The 17,032-nt window shown below is 44.2% G+C and overlaps 1 protein-coding gene across 1 annotated transcript; it reads left to right on the top strand.

Moving 5' to 3' along the window:
* Positions 1 to 3,513: 3,513 nt before the first annotated feature.
* CDC6 (cell division cycle 6) lies at positions 3,514 to 14,604 on the top strand. Its single transcript, XM_040245437.1, has 12 exons — positions 3,514 to 3,673; positions 4,617 to 4,807; positions 5,598 to 5,879; positions 6,004 to 6,203; positions 6,455 to 6,630; positions 6,992 to 7,098; positions 8,090 to 8,229; positions 9,317 to 9,417; positions 10,593 to 10,657; positions 12,809 to 13,011; positions 13,453 to 13,593; positions 13,909 to 14,604. Exons 2-12 carry the CDS (start codon positions 4,630 to 4,632, stop codon positions 13,996 to 13,998), a joined length of 1,683 nt encoding a protein of 560 aa, XP_040101371.1. The 5' UTR covers positions 3,514 to 3,673; positions 4,617 to 4,629; the 3' UTR covers positions 13,999 to 14,604.
* Positions 14,605 to 17,032: the final 2,428 nt, after the last annotated feature.

The raw sequence follows: 17,032 nt of genomic DNA, 5'->3' as shown, positions 1-17,032 counted from the left end.
TTGCTTACAGCCCCCCAGCCGCGAGAGGCACAAAGCTTAAAGCATCTTAAAGATACAGAGCCTTTGCTAAAGAGTTAAAAATCATATTGGTAGAGGGTTTTCACTGTTGACTCAATGACGGCTGCCAGGCCTCCATATTCTTTATCTTTTAGGCACCTGGGAGGATGTTAATCAATGTAAATGGGATATGGAAAAAGATATATAGTAGTTTTGATGTTAGCAACACTAGACTTTTGAGTTAATTACTTTTCTTTTGTTATAAATCACTGTACTCCTTTTACTTGTTATAAGTTGTTGTATCTTTGCTATGTAAGAATGTTAACTTTATTTAGTGCTTTCTGAGAGTGGCACCAGACTTTGGGAAGATCAACACAAATAAGTCTTCTGGTTGACAAACCCTTATCAGAAAAAAGGCTGTAAAATGTTAATTGGCCCTTTTGGCTGGACGATGATGTAAATTACCTAAGATTTGTGTATACAACTAGGTATGCAGAGAGAAAAGCGTGGTTTTGATAAGAATCGAGGCTGCTAACGCTGCATAACTTTGTGTTACCCATTGATCTCCATGTTTTATCAAAAGTATAAAAGGCCTTCTGAACAATAGAGGATGGGGCCAGTCGCTGGACTGGTACCCATGTCTCCTCTCTAATTTCTGGCTGAATTCCCATCTGGGCCGTGGAGGCTCACCATGTCTACTCACTTGTCCCGGCTTTTAAGATCCACGCGAGGGGGAGCCCAAGGCGGGGCACCCCCCGATATTCAAGAGGACGCCAGTGGCCTAACGTAGATGGTACAAGCTCCTTGTCTGGAACTTTATTGGCTTCCCACGTAAACCAAGTTATTCAGCCTTCTTTCTCCACTTAATTTTCCTACTACACTATTTCTCCCTAATCTAATCTTATATTAATAAATAAGTTTTTTCCTCGCCGACTCCATCCACCCTTCGAATTCCCTGGATCCACTGGGGCTGGACCCCGGCATTGGACCAGTGCTGTATTTCCTGGTGGATGCTTCCATAGGCTCCAGTATGCACATTAAGTACTCATGGGTTCTTCTGCTCCCTCTGTAATTAAGATAGGTAGGTTGTTCACCACCATCCCTTAAAAGCTTGCTGGGCACTTGTTACCGTTGGTTATGAAGGACAATTGTTAGGTGCCCAGGTTATAGAAATAAATATCAACAATGGAAGTTGCTTCCTAGGTTCTATTGCCCTATTAAGAGATCAGAAATACCAGCTGGTAAAAAAGCCTCAATTCTATGGTAACACTTTCGCCATCTGTGGCAGCCTATACCCTTCATTCTTACAGTGTTCATCTCCTAGAAAGCCTTCCTCAAATGTGTTCCCTTGCCCTCTCTCTGCTATAGGACCTGCATCTGTCTATTGGGTTCCCTGGTGGCTCAGCTGGTAAAGAATCCGCCCGCAATGTGGGAGACCTGAGTTCGATTCCTTGGTGGGGAAGAGTCCCTGGGGAAGAGAATGTCTACCCACTCCAGTATTCTTGGCTGGAGAATTCCATGAGGTCTCAAAGAGTTGGCCATGACTGAGCAACTTTGACTTTCTGTCTATTACTCCTTGGATGTTTTAAGTGGTTAGGAGTTTGATCTCCTTTCAGACTTCCTGGGTTCGAATTCCAGTTCATCTACTCACTAGTTGTGTGATCTTGGGCATATCTCCTCAACCTCTCTATTTCTGTCTCCTTATTAGTGAAATGGAAATAATTACAACTTCAAGGGGTTCCTATGAGAATTAATAGGGTGATATAGGTAAAATACCAGAGCTCAAAGCCTGACATACACATAAGTATTGGCTTTTATACCCTATATGAATCAACTACAACTAACTTGATTGTAATATTGTTGTTTTCCTATTACTTGGTTTTATTGCTCTATTTCATTTGATATAGAAGGATGAGAGATAAATGCTTACCATCACCTAGAATTGGGTTCTGGTTTTTAATGGCGCCTGAGGCTTAACTGGGTTATTAGCTTTGGAAGCTGGCCTGTAAATTACTGCTCTAATTTATATTTTTTCATTAAAAGCTCAGCTTGCCTCTTCTATAGAGGTCTTCTCTGGTCCTGAAACCCTTGTATTTAGCCATTAAAAAATATTTTTAAATTAAGGGGCCATAATTCTCTCCACTCCCCACATTGTGTGGATCAATGGGACTAGTGATGGGAAGATACACAGAATATCATATTCTTATCTATAACAAAATAAAAGCAAAGGCCTGGCCCTATTTTTCATCTTTGAAACACAAAAAAGGGGGCTAATGTGAAGTGCAGTGTTATTTATGCAGAACTTTACAAAGAAACTGACTTTGGTACCAAATAATGATCCTAGGCCCTCAAAGCCACCAAAAATTTTGTGACCTCTAACCCTCAGCAGATTTGCTTTGTGCCTTGCAGTGTTGAGCATTAGTAAAGCACTTGGCATCAAACCTGGCACCCAGAATTGCCCAAATAATGGTAGGCATTGAGACATTACTTTGCCAACAAAGGTCCATCTAGTCAAAGCTATGGTTTTTCCAGTAGTCATGTATGGATGTGAGAGTTGGCCCATAAAGAAAGCTGAGTGCTGAAGAACTGATGCTTTTGAACTGTGGTGTTGAAGAAGACTCTTGAGAGTCCCTTTGGACTGCAGTTAGATCAAACCTGTCAATCTTAAATCAATCCTGAATATTCACTGCAAGGACTGATGCTGAAGCTGAAGCTCCAATACTTTTGCCACCGGATGCTAACAGATTCATTGGAAAAGACCCTAATGCTGGGAAAGATTGAAGGCAGGAGGAGAAGGGGATGACAGAGGATCAGATGGTTGGATGGCATCACCTACTCAATGGACATGAGTTTGAGCAAACTCCAGGAGCTGGTGATGGACAAGGAAGCCTGGAGTGCAGCAGTCCACGGGGTCGCAGAGTCGAACACGACTGAGCGACTGAACTGATTAAATGATTATGTAGTAGCTCTCTGAAAATCTAGCCCGTTCAGTTCAGTTCAGTTCAGTTCAGTTGCTCAGTCGTGGCCGACTGCGACCCCATGGATTGCAGCACGCCAGGCCTCCCTGTCCATCACCAACTCCCAGAGTTCACTCAAACTCATGTCCATCGAGTCGGTGATGCCATCCAACCATCTCATCCTCTGTCGTCCCCTTCTCCTCCTGCTCCCAATCCCTCCCAGCATCAGGGTCTAGTCCATTAGGATAATGAAAATGGGTACGTGCAACACTGAGAAAGGGCACGAGAACCAAAAAAGGGCGTGGGAATCCAGTCGCGAGCTGCAAAGACTACATCCCCCGCCGGGCTTTGCGGCGGGGCCAGCCGGACTCACTCGGCCTCGGCGCAACCGCGCGTCTTTCCGCAGAGGCCCCGGATGTACACGGACCTGTGGGCGTGGTCTCACGGTGGCGCTAAGACCTGGGGCTCTCTTATTGGTTGCGTACCCTCCGGCTTGATTGGCTGTGAAGGAGGGGGCGGCCTCCAAGGCGCGCGCTGCGCTCTGGCGACACCCAATCAGAAGCGTGGCCGGGCTTTGGCGGGAGGCGGGAAAGCTGCGGCTGTGCAGATTTGGCGCGAGCGTGGCTGGGCTTTCCTGCTGTGTGGGGTTTATCCAGCAGCTTGTTGTGGACAGTCCCTAAAGTTGTCTGCCGGAGACGTGAGGAAGAGCCGGCACTGAGGTGACGCAGCCCTGTATGGTGGAAAGGAGAGGAGGCCCGGGTCCTCTCCTTGGGGGCGGCGGAGTTTGTGAGAGCCTGGGGCAAGGACCGCGGGAGGAGAGCTCAGATCGCTGGAAAGTGATGAGGTCGGGGTCCGGTAGCGAGGAATGCACCCTCGGAATGGTCTAACAGTTGTGCTGAGTGCGATAGGAGGGCGATGTTCCCCGAACATCTGGGATTATGTGGGGCCGAGGTTGGACGGAATAGGGACTTGGGGAAGCCTGTAAGTATGGGAGGCTGCTGCGCTAAAATGGTGATAATGATCTACCCCGGGCCTGGAGCTAGAGAATTAGAAGTGCTATAGGCGCCAATTAAGATCAACTTCTTATTGCATGGCTTGAGTGGTTAAAAATTTGGGTTCTGGAGCCAGAATACCTGGTCTTATATCTTACTTTGCTATGATGTTGGGTCTCGCTGCCTCTCAGTTTTCTTATCAGTAAGAAAAGGATAATAGTATTTACCTCTAAAATGGTTCTAAAACTTAAATGAAAGTAAAAGTCGCTTAGTCGTGTCCGACTTTTTGCGACCCCATGGGCTATACAGTCCATGGAATTCTCCAGACCAGAATATTGGAGTGGGTAGCCTTTCCCTTCTCCAGGGCATCTTCCCAACCCAGGGATCAAATGCAGGTCTCCCGCATTGCAGGTGGATTCTTTACCAGCTGCCGCAAGGGAAGCTCAGTAAATACCTAAAATACTTATGACAGCCCGTTATGTGTAGTAGGTAGACAAGGTATTTCTTGTTGCATAGATTTGGATATGAAGCAGAATTAAATGCTAAAGTATTGTCATAACATAATCTGATTATGAAATGAGTGTTGATCATTGGTTTAAGTTCCATGTTAATTATTTTTCCTTCACTTTTACATATTGACTGGATGTCCTGTTCCTTTTTTTGTACCCAGCTGTGCTGCCATCATGCCTCGAACCCGTTCCCAGTCACAGGCTACAATCAGTTTTCCAAAAAAGAAACCATCTCGGACAGTGGACAAAGCTAAAAGCTCCAGTGACACCAAACTAGAATTGACAAATGCCCAGGCTATCCTGCGTTCTTCTTGTGCAAAAATTCTGCCTCTTAGCCCCAGAAAACGTCTGGGTAAGATAGCCGTTGTTTGAGTACTTTTTAACCGGTAGCTCTCAACCTCTTTCTTAATAATAAGATGACTTCGAAACAGCTTTCTAAGTACAGTTAAGACGATTCTATTCCCTTTGGTTATTTTCAGAATGGTTGCTAACTGCTTACTGAACTTCAGAGTTAAGCTACTTTTGAAATCACTTTCTGAACTACTTGATAGGGCTGATCTTCAGTTCCTTAATACTGAACTTGATTCTATCAGTGTCACTGTTCGTTATATAGTATTTTGAAACTTGCCTCAGTGGTTGTGAACTTATGAGAAACAGGTGACAATTCTTGTGGTTGATAATCCTTTCTTGTTTCTTTGTTTTAAGTTTTCTTTTTTCCCTTTCTTGTTTTAGCGCATCTATTTTTAATGAGGGGTGATTTGGTAGTATCTGGAGACATTTTTAGTTGTCATAACTGAGGGGATGCCTCTGACAGTGGATGCTGCTCACTATGATACAGTGCACAGGACAGTCCCCCACAATGAAAAATTATTTGGTCCAAGATATCAATGATGCCTAGGTTGGAAAGCCCTGTTTTAGAGCAATCCTAGAATTTCCTCCCATTAGAACCTCCACCAACTAGTAAGACTCAGTGGTGCCATCTGGTGGCCGATGTTTGCTTCTGGATGGGAGGCATTTTATTTTGGTGATTCTGACCCTGGTAGAAATTCATCCCCCTTTTGAGGGGCGGATGCAGAGATCTTTCCAAATCCTTTTACTGTCCACTGCTATAAGTGACCCATTCTGATTTTAAAATGTTTCAGGTGATGACAACCTGTGCAACACTCCCCGTTTATCTCCCTGTTCTCCACCAAAGCAAGGCAAGAAAGAGAATGGTCCTCCTCGCTCACAGACATCAAAGGGACGCAGATTGGTATTTGACAATCAGCTGACAACGAAGTCTCCTAGCAAAAGAGAACGCACCAGAGTTCACCCAAACAAAATACATTCCTCAGTTCCGAAAGGTCAGGACCTCACAACCGATTCTGAGCAGAGATGTCCGCCGGAGAAAGAATCTGCATGTCTGAGACTGTTCAAGCAAGAGGGTTGGTTCTTTCATGGCAGCTGTTAGTGCAGCCTCGTAACCAAGGCTGGTGATTCCAAGTGAAAGGCGGTGGGTCTTCTCGGTACCCTCTGTTGTGGCTAATTGTCCTTTCATGTCTGGCACAGGCACTTGCTACCAGCAAGCGAAACAGGTCCTGACTACAGCTGTCCCAGATCAGCTGCCTGCCAGGGAAAAGGAGATGGATGTCATCAGGAATTTCCTAAGGGAACACATCTGTGGGAGAAAAGCTGGAAGTCTTTATCTTTCTGGTGCTCCTGGAACTGGAAAAACTGCCTGCTTAAGCCGAATTCTGCAAGACCTCAAGGTACATTGAGAGTCTGAAATATGATGCTCTTGCTAAAATGACATCTGGTTATTAAGGGTTAAGAAAAAGTGGAAGTACTTCAGGGATTGCAGTTTTCCCCCAAATAAGACATTTTAAGTTTCATTGTCAAAATCTTTCCAAATGAAAGTGGAGCTTATTTTCTTATATGCTATTAACCCTCAAAGACACATCACATTCCATCAGAATTTTATCCGAGGCCAAACTAACTTTCCTGTTTGCAATTTTTCTAGAAGGAACTAAAAGGCTTTAAAACTATCGTGCTGAATTGCATGTCCTTGAGGAGTGCCCAGGCTGTATTCCCAGCCATTGCTCAGGAGATTTGTCAGGAAGAAGTATCCAGGCCAGCTGGGAAGGACATGATGAGGAAACTGGAAAACCATATGACTGCAGAGAAGGGCCCCATGATGTAAGCGTTGCTCTGCTGCATGTTGCTTTGTGAAAGTCTGCAAGATCTGTTGCCCACAAACTCACAGTCTCGTCTCTTGAATTTATCAGTTTACTCATAAAAAGAACATTTCCTATATTTTCTCTCTGAGAGGTAGTTACATAAGCTTAACAGGAAAGAAGAAAAGAAAAAAAGAAAAACCTTCTAATTTCAAATTGGGGGAAAATGTTTTTAAGCTCATTGCTGTATGTTACCAAATGGGGTAGATGACTACCTTCAAACTGGTTTGAGCTGTAGGAATGTGACCTAGAGTCAGTCCACATCAAACAGATTGGAGAGTTAAGAAGGTGAACATGGATCCTCATTGTTTCTTTCTTTGTAGTGTGTTGGTGTTGGACGAGATGGATCAGCTGGACAGCAGAGGGCAGGATGTCTTGTACACACTGTTTGAATGGCCCTGGCTAAGCAATTCTCGGTTGGTGCTGATTGGTTAGTGTTCTATTGTTCATGTTATGTGGTGGTTCTAAAGACTTCTTTTTTAGATCTCTTCGGCTTATGAGTTTTGTTGTTGTTGTTTTTTTTCACCGTGTACATAGCTTGTGGGATCTTAGTTCCCCAACCAGGGGTTGAACCTTGGCTATGAAAGTGAGTAGTCCTAACCACTGGACTTCCAGGGAATTGTCACCTATGACTTTATCTTACACCAGCTTTCTGCTTTCTTACCATAATAAGGTTACTATAGGGACGTCCCTGGTGGTCCAGTGGTTCCACACTTCCACGGTAGGGGGCATGAGTTGGTCAGAGAACTGAGATCCCACATACTGTGCAGCTCAGTCAAAAAAGAATAAAAATAAATAAAAGAAGATTTTTTTTTTTTTTAAAGAAAGTTATTATAAAATAGTAGGGAACTTAATCAAATCAGGGCTTTCCTTGTGGCTCAGCTGGTAAAGAATCTGCCTGCAATGCAGGAGACCTGGGTTCGATCCCTGGGTTGGGAAGATCCCCTGGAAAAGGGAACGGCTACCCACTCCAGTGTTCTGGCCTGGAGAATTCCATGGACTGTATAGTCCATGGGGTTGCAAAGAGTCAGACACACGACTGAGCGACTTTCACAAATCAAATCAGTTTTGTTAACTCTGAATAGAAATGACATAACACTGCATTTCAGCAACAGTCAATTTTGGGACTGTCTGGTCCTGCTAGTAGTCAAAATTTAAAACCTAATTTGAATAGAGCGTTCTTCCCACATGCCACAACGAAGGCCCAGCACAGCCAAGAAATAAAGAACACTTAAATAAAAAACATTCTTCAATGATTGTGTACATCTTACCTAATGAGTATTGAGAGTTGGGGACAAGTGGGAAGCAACAATTGGAATGCTGGATTATGACTAGAAATTTTATTCAGCTTTCAGAAGGTTTATTTTTCCTTTTAGGATGATTTGACCACTGATGATAAGTGTTACATATCTCCTCCTCAGGTATTGCTAATACTCTGGATCTCACAGACAGAATTCTGCCGAGGCTTCAAGCTAGAGAAAAATGCAAGCCACAGCTGTTGAACTTCCCACCTTATACCAAAAATCAGATAGCCACCATCTTGCAGGATCGACTGAATCAGGTGAGTGCCAAGCACTGTACCAAGGTGTCTGTTTCTTGTATCACCTGTGAAAGGGAAACCTAACAATGGTTCTAAAATATTTTGCTTTGACTCCATTGCTAAACAAGGCATTCCTGTGGGCCATAGTGAGAACATTTTTGTGTGAATTTCCACCCATGGCTCCATTTATTGGGTGCTTCAGTATTGGAATAAACATAAGAGAGGAGTCACTCAAATGCTTCTCTAATAGTCTCATGGAGCAGGAAATGGCAACCCACTCCAGTATTCTTGCCTGGAGTATTTCATGGACAGAGGAGCCCGGCAGGCTATATATAGTCTATGGGGTCGCAAACAGTCGGACATGACTGAGCGACTAACACACATGCAACAGTCTTAAAATAGGACCTGAGGGGGCTTCCCTGGCTCAGTGGTAATCTGCCTGCCAGTGCAGGAGACACGGGTTCCATCCCTGATCCGGGAGGATCCCACAAAGCCTTGGCGCAGTTGAGCCTGGCAACCGCAACTACTGGAGTCTGTGCTTCACAACAGGAGAAGCCACCTCAATGAGAAGCCCATGCACCACAACTAGAGAGTAGCTCCTGCTTGCCACAACCACGGAACAGCCCACGCAGCAATGAAGACCCAGCGCAGCCAAAAAGAAATAGAAAAAAGGAAAAAAAGGACCTGGGACCTCCCTGGCGGTCCAGTGGCTAAGACTTTGCACTTCCAATGCTGGGGGGGCACAGCTTCTATCCCTGGTTGGGGAACTAAGATCCTGTATATCTCATGGTCTGGCCAAAAAATTTTTTTAAAAAATAGGACCAAGAAAGCACTTTCTCTTACAAACGACCAAGTAGATTTTAGTATAGTGTAGTTTTGGTAATTTAAGTTTCAGTTGCTTTTTTCCCCTTTGTGAACCTCTACCACATTCCTACAAAATGCTTCAATGTATGAAATTCCCATTCCTAAGCAGAAAAGGCATCTCTTAGACCCTAAAGCTTGGTCAATCAAATTTAGAATTAAGTGTGAAAGTACTCATGTCTGAGACCTAAATTGCAGAAGAGGAGCTGTGTACTTTCAACTGTAAACTTCTATGTCTTGTCCAAAGGCATTTAATGACCAGGTCCTAGACAATGCTGCCATTCAGTTCTGCGCCCGCAAAGTCTCTGCTGTTTCGGGAGATGTTCGCAAAGCGCTTGATATTTGCAGGTGAGTTATGGCACTGTTGGCTGCTTTTATTAAAAAAGAAGAAATGCTGTTAATTGTCTCGTGTAACTCAAATGAATGTGGCTTAAGAGGCTCCGTTCTGCCACTTTTTACGTTCAGAAAGGAGGACTTGTTTCTCAGTGGGGAGCTCTGTATTTCCACCGTGCTAATGTCTGAAACATTATCAGTCCATTACCTACAGAGGGAGAAACAAATGAGATGTTGCTGGCACTCCCTGTGGTGATTATAGATTGGTTAATTACATTTGTATTAAAAAAGACTCCAGTTTACTTTTCCATTAGCTGGTCTCAAGCAGGTTTATTTATGGACCTGAACCATCCTTGCCTTGAGACTTTTTTTTGCCCCTTCCTTTGCTTTTGTGAGCACCCCTTCCTCCAGCTGGTGGTCCCCCATAGTTGTGTTCCAGACCTCTCTCTCCCCCTTCCCATCCCCCAGCCCCTCCTGCTGGGGAAGGCCTCTGTGCTGACTGATGAAATTTCTTCTTTCCCAGTAGGACACTGGGTCCATTAAAATGACACTTGCTGTGTTGGCCCGCTGGTCCAACCTCCCCCTACTGCCATGCAGAAGATCCAGGTCTGGTGTATGGCTTCCCGTGGGCAAAGTGCTTTGGAGAGAGCAGTGGGAGAGTGAGCTCTTCCTCTTGCTAGATGGTGTGATCCTGGATTTGAAAGTTCTTCCTAGTCAGCAAACTACTTGGATAAAGACTGCAGCTATGAGCAAGAGTCATGTAGGCCGGTGTGGTTTTAGCCTACACATAGCCTATGTATAGATAACTGCGGGCTCCTCTTTTAGGGCTGGAGTGTATGGGTGGTGCTTTCTCTCTTTAGTCAGTCACCCACACTGCATGTCCTCTCTTCTATCCATGACATGTTTTCCTTGTCCAAAATATTATCATTGGCTCAATGTGTGATGACTTACTCAGCCTCTGTAAGAGGAAATCGAGTAGTGCTGAAGTTTCTCAGATTCCCTCGTCCATGATTTATTTCGAGGCAATTAAGTCCCCTGGAGTTGAGGCATAATCCAGTTTTCTTGGGTTTTAAAATTATAAAACATGTTGCTTTGTGTTAATGTGCCTGTTTTGGGGCTTGGTGGTTTGGTGTGGTGTTTGGTTTGGCTCAGCCTAAATTAACTCTAGAAATACTTTTTTTTTTTTACAGAAGGGCCATTGAAATCGTAGAGTCAGATGTCAAAAGTCAGACTATCCTCAAACCACCCTCTGAATGTGAGTAGTTTATCTCTGTTTCCTTTTCCTTTATAATTAGAAGCTTTACTTTTCTGAAAGAGATGGAAAGATGAGATGAGCATAGTTAAATCCTGTTATCCATTTGTGTATGGGTGTCTGTGTTTTTCATCAATTTCATCTACTTTATTTCAGTCTTGCCTGCCAGTGCTGTAATCCACGCATTACTGGAAATGGGTTCTCCAGGGTGTTACATGAATAGTTGGGACAGAGTCTGTTTTCTTTCCAAGTCCTAGGAATGAAAACTAGACACTAAGATTGGATCAGTGTCTCTCTGGGTACTTATATCGAGTGCACTTTAGGTCTTGATATAGGTGAAAGCAAAGCCCAGGAAATAAGAGTCAGACAGGGAAAGAATTAGTTCAGCTTGGGATATCGCTAGACTTTCAACAAACCTCAGAGGGTGGCGATACAAAGATAGCATTGCTACAGTAAACTGCAAGCTTTCACAAAAACGACAAAATTAGTTTTCCTTTCCCTCAGCCTTGTCCTGTTAGCTATAGAGGATGTAAAATGGCCATGAACTGCATATCTTGTGGTTAATATCCAATGTTAATCTTTAGAAACAGAACAGTCTGATTTGATTGTTTCTTCCTTATCATCAACTTGTTGAAAGAAGATTAATAAAAATATTTCAGAAGTAGCCAAACAGTGCTTTGACTGATAGTAGGTAATATCTGCCAATGCACAGACTAGATACTGGTATCTCTTCAACTTTTTACATCATTCCTTTTTTCCTCTACCAGTAACATTTAGGCTTATCAGTGGACCTGGTGAGCACCACTCACACACACAGAACTAAAAGAATTTGTGACTTCTTATCATAAATTATTAAACTAATCTAATTCCTGTCTTTTAACCGTTGGTAGATGTGGTTAGCTTTAATGGCTTTAGAAAGCTACAGGGAGACTGACTAACTAAATATAAGAAGACACTTTCCTGGACTTCCCTGGTGGGTCCAGGGAAGTGGTTAAGACTCCGCACTTCCAGCGTAGGCGGTGTGGGTTTGATCCTTGGTTGGAGAACTAAAACCCCACATGCGTCGTGGTGCAGCCAAAAAAAAAAAAAAAGGCACTTCCCAGTAAAGAGCACTAACTGGTCTTTTGACACAGTGGGGGTGTCCCAGTATTGAAGAGACTCAGACACAAGCTGGGTAGGTGATCTCTTCTTGGAACTGTTGTGAAGAGACTCAGCCATTGGATAGGGAGTAAGACTAAACCTGAATTCTTCTCAGCTTTGTGAGATTCTGCTTCTTGACCACTGAACTCCAGTTTCTCCAGTATGCTTAGTGCTCGGTAGCATCCTGTCTGTGATCATGGAATTGAAGCCGTGAAGGACAGGGAAGCCTGGCGTGCTTCAGTCCATGGGGTTGCAAAGAGTCGTACACGACTTAGCGGCTGAACAACAACAATCGAAGCAAACTCCTGTGGGACAACTGACTTGGTCTCAGGAAGTAACATGAGGCAAAGTTTGTTACAGAGCAAATCCTCCTCCGTCTTGCCATTCCTGCATCCAGACAATGAGGCCACAGTCCTCTGTGGCTCCTTGGCAGTTTCCCAACCTCCGGCCTCTGAGATGGTGCTATCTGCTGAAATATCCAATGACATTTTCTCAACTGTTGCTCTCCTGGAGATTGGCTTGGGCAAATGAACCAAACCTCAAAGGTCATTTGGGAAGGCTATCAAGAGGACTTAGGACTGTCCACGTTTAGCCACTCACTTGCTTTGAAATATTAGGTAATTTTTCCAGCCTTTAACAATGACCAGGCCCAGTCATCTTAGATTCAAGGTTCTGTCCTTCTTTGCCTTTGAGATATTAGGAACCTTACATTAGTTCTCTGTCTGGTCCTTATTCTTTCCTGAGGTAGATTTCATCTTTTTGACATTAAATTGCATCATACAGGATAAAACAGCTCACCGTTCTGCCCAGAAAGATGATAACCTTACTTTCCGAGTCATGTCACATTTTGGCATCTTCCTGAGGATCGCACTGTGTCTCATCCTTTGACTTTTCGTTACAGAACTGGAACCTCTCCTTCCACTAAAACTTAGTATCATCTGTCTCGATTCATATTTAATTGTAAAAATACAATATTTTAAAAATCGAATTAATCCTGATTTATTTACTTGATAGGTAAATCACTCTCTGAGTCACTGGTTCCCAAGCGGGTTGGTGTCATTCACATATCACAAGTCATCTCGGAAGTTGATGGAACCAGAATGACTTTGAGCCGAGAAGGAGCACAAGATTCCTTCCCCCTCCAGCAGAAGATCTTGGTCTGCTCTTTGCTGCTCTTGACCAGGCGGTTGAAAATCAAAGAGGTCACCCTGGGGAAGGTTAGTCAGGAATCTCAGCAGATGGAGCTGGGGTGGAGAGGAGAATCTGCTTTGCAGAGCAGATAATTTCCTAAAGGCCTATGATGCTGCAGCTGATGTGAATTAAAAATGGATTTTAACGGTGAGAATAAGTACTGGTATCATGTAAAAGGCAGCTGACTTTTATTTCCCTTGGGCTATGGTTGAGACTTTACCATTAATCTTCTCCCCTTTATTTCTGCCTCTCCCTGTGAAACACAATAAAGCCTCCTCCTTGCATTACAGTGTAGGTTTTTGGCGGTACCTCCAGAATGCATTTTCAAGGATTTTATTGAAAATGGAGAGCATTGGGGTATTCAGATAACTCTTTTGCAAACCCAGATTTACCTTATTTTAAAAGATTACAAAGTTAGAAGAGAGAGGGCTTTTAAACGACATTCGATTTCCCTTGTTTCCTTCCAGTTACACGAAGCCTATAGTAACGTCTGTCGCAAACAGCAGGTGGCAGCTGTGGCCCAGTCAGAGTGTTTGTCACTTTCAGGTCTCTTGGAGGCCAGAGGCATCTTCGGATTAAAGAAAAACAAGGAAACCCGCTTCACAAAGGTACAATGAACTGCTTCTCTGTGACATTGCTTTTAGTTGTCCCGCTTTGAAGAGCTTATATTTTTCTAAAGTAAAGATTTAAAAATGATCACAGTTAGATAAACACTTTTTTTTTTGTTTGTTGGGTAGGATTTAAGGTGTGTGAAGATAGGGCTATAGTATGAATCAGATATTTTTCCCCCCATGTTATTGGAAAAGCAGTGTTTAACTTGCTTGACTCTTGTGAGAAAAGTTTAACATAGTAAAGGTTTCTGTAATAAAAACTTGGTTTTTATGAGTTCCCCACCACAAAAAGTCTTTTTCTCTTCCTTGCAGGTGTCTCTGAAGATTGAAGAGAAGGAAATAGAGCATGCTCTGAAAGACAAAGCTTTAGTTGGAAATATCTTAGCTACTGGATTGCCTTAAATTCTTTTCTACTAATACCCCACCCGAAAGTATCCAGCTGGCATTTAGAGACCAATGGAGTCTTCATTTTAGTACTTTATACACTCAGGTCTGAAAGCAGATGACCTTTTTTTACTTAAAACTGATAAAAAATAATCTATAGATTCGTGACTATTAGCACAGAATTATATCTTTGAGTTTTATTATATTTATGCATTTCAAACTACCAAGTAGACCCTTTTTAATTACACTCACCGCCTCTACCCTGAGTGTGCCCCTAACCAACATGCTTACAGGTATACAGATGGATGCTACCGAAAGTTCATATATTGATTTCTTAGTCTCCTCAAACATTGGTATATTTTTAAGAACTTTTGGATCAGAGGAAGCAAAACGAAAAAGGAGACTCCAGACAAATAAGCCAGTTGACGTGGAGATTTGGAGGACACTTTGATCAAAGGATATCTTTTTTTTTTTTTTTTGGAGTGTACTGTGTTCATGTTATGTTGCGGATGCTTCCACACTGTGACATTTTAAAGACTTGTTGAATTTCCTGGGCACTCCCAAGGTTGTGGGGGTGGTCAGGAGAATGTGACTACAGATTGTGAATATATTTATTTTCAAGTTGCAGTCTTTGTTTTCTTCAGCTATCACATTGCAAGAGAGCTCAAACTTTTCAGAAGGCAATGTGAAAATTCCTCCCCAAACCGTCCCACGGTCCTCAGCTGAAGCCACTTGTTTCAAGATGCCCTCGTTTGGGTTTGGATTGTCATTGAAACCTCATTTTTCCAGTCCCCTCAGTTAAATTAATCCACATGGTTACTCAAGTCCCCAGTTTTCTGGGTTTGGCTTCCAGTGGCATTAAATGGCAATTTGTCATGGGGACACCAGAGGGCGCTATGATAACACTGACTGCCTTAGGCCTGCAGGTGTGGGACTGGGGTAGTTGAGGGAAGGGGAAAAAAAAAAACTGAAGTTTGATTCCCCTGGGAGACTGCTGTACTTTTATAACTCAAGCATATGCTTGGAATGCAAACCATGTGTGATAGGAATGGTCTGACAGCCAGTGACCAAGTCTGTGCTGCTCCCTGAGTTCTGCCTCCTGCCTTCCTGACATGGCTTGGGTTTGAGAACTTGATATGTGTACAAATGATCAGTTGGCCACTGTTTCATTCATGCTGCCCACTGTATCCCTGCAATGTGATCTGGGCTGCGGCAGGTGGTACAGGATAGAAGGAGGGCACACAGAGAGAGCCCTCTGAAATGAACACTACCTGCTAGTGTGTGTAGGGGAGTCTGAATGTCTCACACTCCTTTACTAGAGCATTTGTTCCCTCTGAGGTCAATTTGTGAGGGGAGAACACAGGTCTATATCTAGCAGCTTGGAAAGTGTCCGGGGCTATACGGGTTAACGAGCGTAATTGCAGAGATTGTCCGAAGGCTGATGGAAAGCAGAGACTGAATGGGATTGAGAACAGATGCGAGGCTTGATTTAAATTACATTTTATTGGATGCTGCAGCCTTAAGAGACGTGACCGCTTTACAGGTTGTTTCCACACTGTGGGCAGCTGCTGTCTGTTCTGTGTCCACAGTAGGAACCTGCCCAAAGAGGAGCGACCTTCTTGTGTTTGAGGCTTGGCGCCTTCCTCTTAACTGTAGGGCTGGAGTCAGGAACACGGCTTGACTCACATTGGGGCTGCTGTGTATCCTCTATGGCATTGAGCCAAGATTGCATTTGCAGATTCAAAGAGGCCAAATTTCTTCCCCCCTCTGCCTCCTCTCCCTTTCCCCTGGTATTAGGAAATCGGGTTTTCTGTGTACTGGTTAGTTCGTTTTACTTCCCTTCGGTTCTCCCCCCACTGTCAATTTCTAGGTCATTGCTGCTCTTAAGACTTCAGCAATTGGAACAGGGTTGGTTCCGTCAACGATGCGTGAAGCTGACTTCGAGTCCCTGCTTGGCTTCCGCTGCCCTTGTGGGAGCACAGGCTGATGTACATTTGTCAGCGGAGTCTTAAATGTAATTCAGACAGCCGGGGAGCAGACAGAGCAAGAAGAAAGTCCTTTTCTCGCTGAGGCTGAGAGCTCTGGGAAGGCGGTGGGATTTTCAGGGGGCTGGGCTGGGCTTGTGGTTACTGGTTTCTGCCAGGAGCATAGGCCGTTTCACATGGAGTAGTGGCAGAGATGTTGACCTACATTCTTCCTCTCGAAGGTGGTGTGGTGTGTGTGTCTGTCTCCTGGTTTATTTATTTCTTCACAGAGGCAGAGGAAGCTTCCATACAGTGTTGGTGGGTATTGCCATGGAACACACAGAGACACAATAAAACTGGTTTGAGTTTCAACCCCGGAGCTGCAACTGACAATTCTGGCTCAGTGGAGACCTGCCTGTGGCTGGATGACTGGCAAGAGGGTGTGAGGTCCAAGCTGCCCAGAGATCCAAAGTTGGCAGAGCTCTTTCCTTCTTCCCCCTCATTGCGCCCTTTTAAGATACACCAATAAAAACTGAGAAGTAGGAAGGAGATACGACTTGGGGCTTTTTAAAAATATCTGTGGAGAGGTTACCTTGACTACTGAGAGAGAGACCAAAACAGAGAACCGAGGTGGAGAGCTTTTTTAACATTTGTATCTGTCTCCAGCACTTAGTTCAATGCCTGAGACCTGGCGGGGGCGTATTCCATTAACAGTTGTTGAGTGAACAGATCCATGATGGAGTAAGACGCTGCCTTCCCCTCCATCTTGAGGACAGTTCTGATCTGGAGGCAGCCCGGGCTGGTGCTTCTGCACGGAGGTGGAGCAGGGAGAGGGGCGCTCCATCCTGTGGCATGTGGCAGCGTGGTGTTTCTCAGCCTCACAGATGCGTTCCAATGGCTCCCTCTGATGTGATATTTTGCTTGAGGCAACTTCCATGTTGCTCCCAGGAGCTCCTGGCTTTGAGGCAGAGAGTCCCACCTACTGGCTGGGAGGAGGGGGTGTCTGTCTGACTTACCTAGTGTCCCCAGAGATGGGCCAGAAGCTGCGCAGCCTCTAGTTAGCAAGGGGTTAGGGAGGAGCCCAACTT

Source organism: Oryx dammah, unplaced genomic scaffold (assembly GCF_014754425.2).
Source record: "Oryx dammah isolate SB20612 unplaced genomic scaffold, SCBI_Odam_1.1 HiC_scaffold_8, whole genome shotgun sequence".
NCBI classification, from domain to species: Eukaryota; Metazoa; Chordata; class Mammalia; order Artiodactyla; family Bovidae; genus Oryx; species Oryx dammah.
The sequence above is the reverse complement of the archived record's forward strand: the minus strand, read 5'-3'. Positions and strand labels throughout refer to the sequence as shown.

Coding starts and splice junctions, on each gene's coding strand:
- CDC6 (XM_040245437.1), top strand. CDS start 4,630: ATGCCTCGAACCCGTTCCCAGTCACAGGCTACAATCAGTTTTCCAAAA. Junction 7,099..8,089: donor TTCTCGGTTGGTGCTGATTG/GTTAGTGTTCTA, acceptor TCTCCTCCTCAG/GTATTGCTAATACTCTGGAT. Junction 9,418..10,592: donor AAAGCGCTTGATATTTGCAG/GTGAGTTATGGC, acceptor TTTTTTTTACAG/AAGGGCCATTGAAATCGTAG.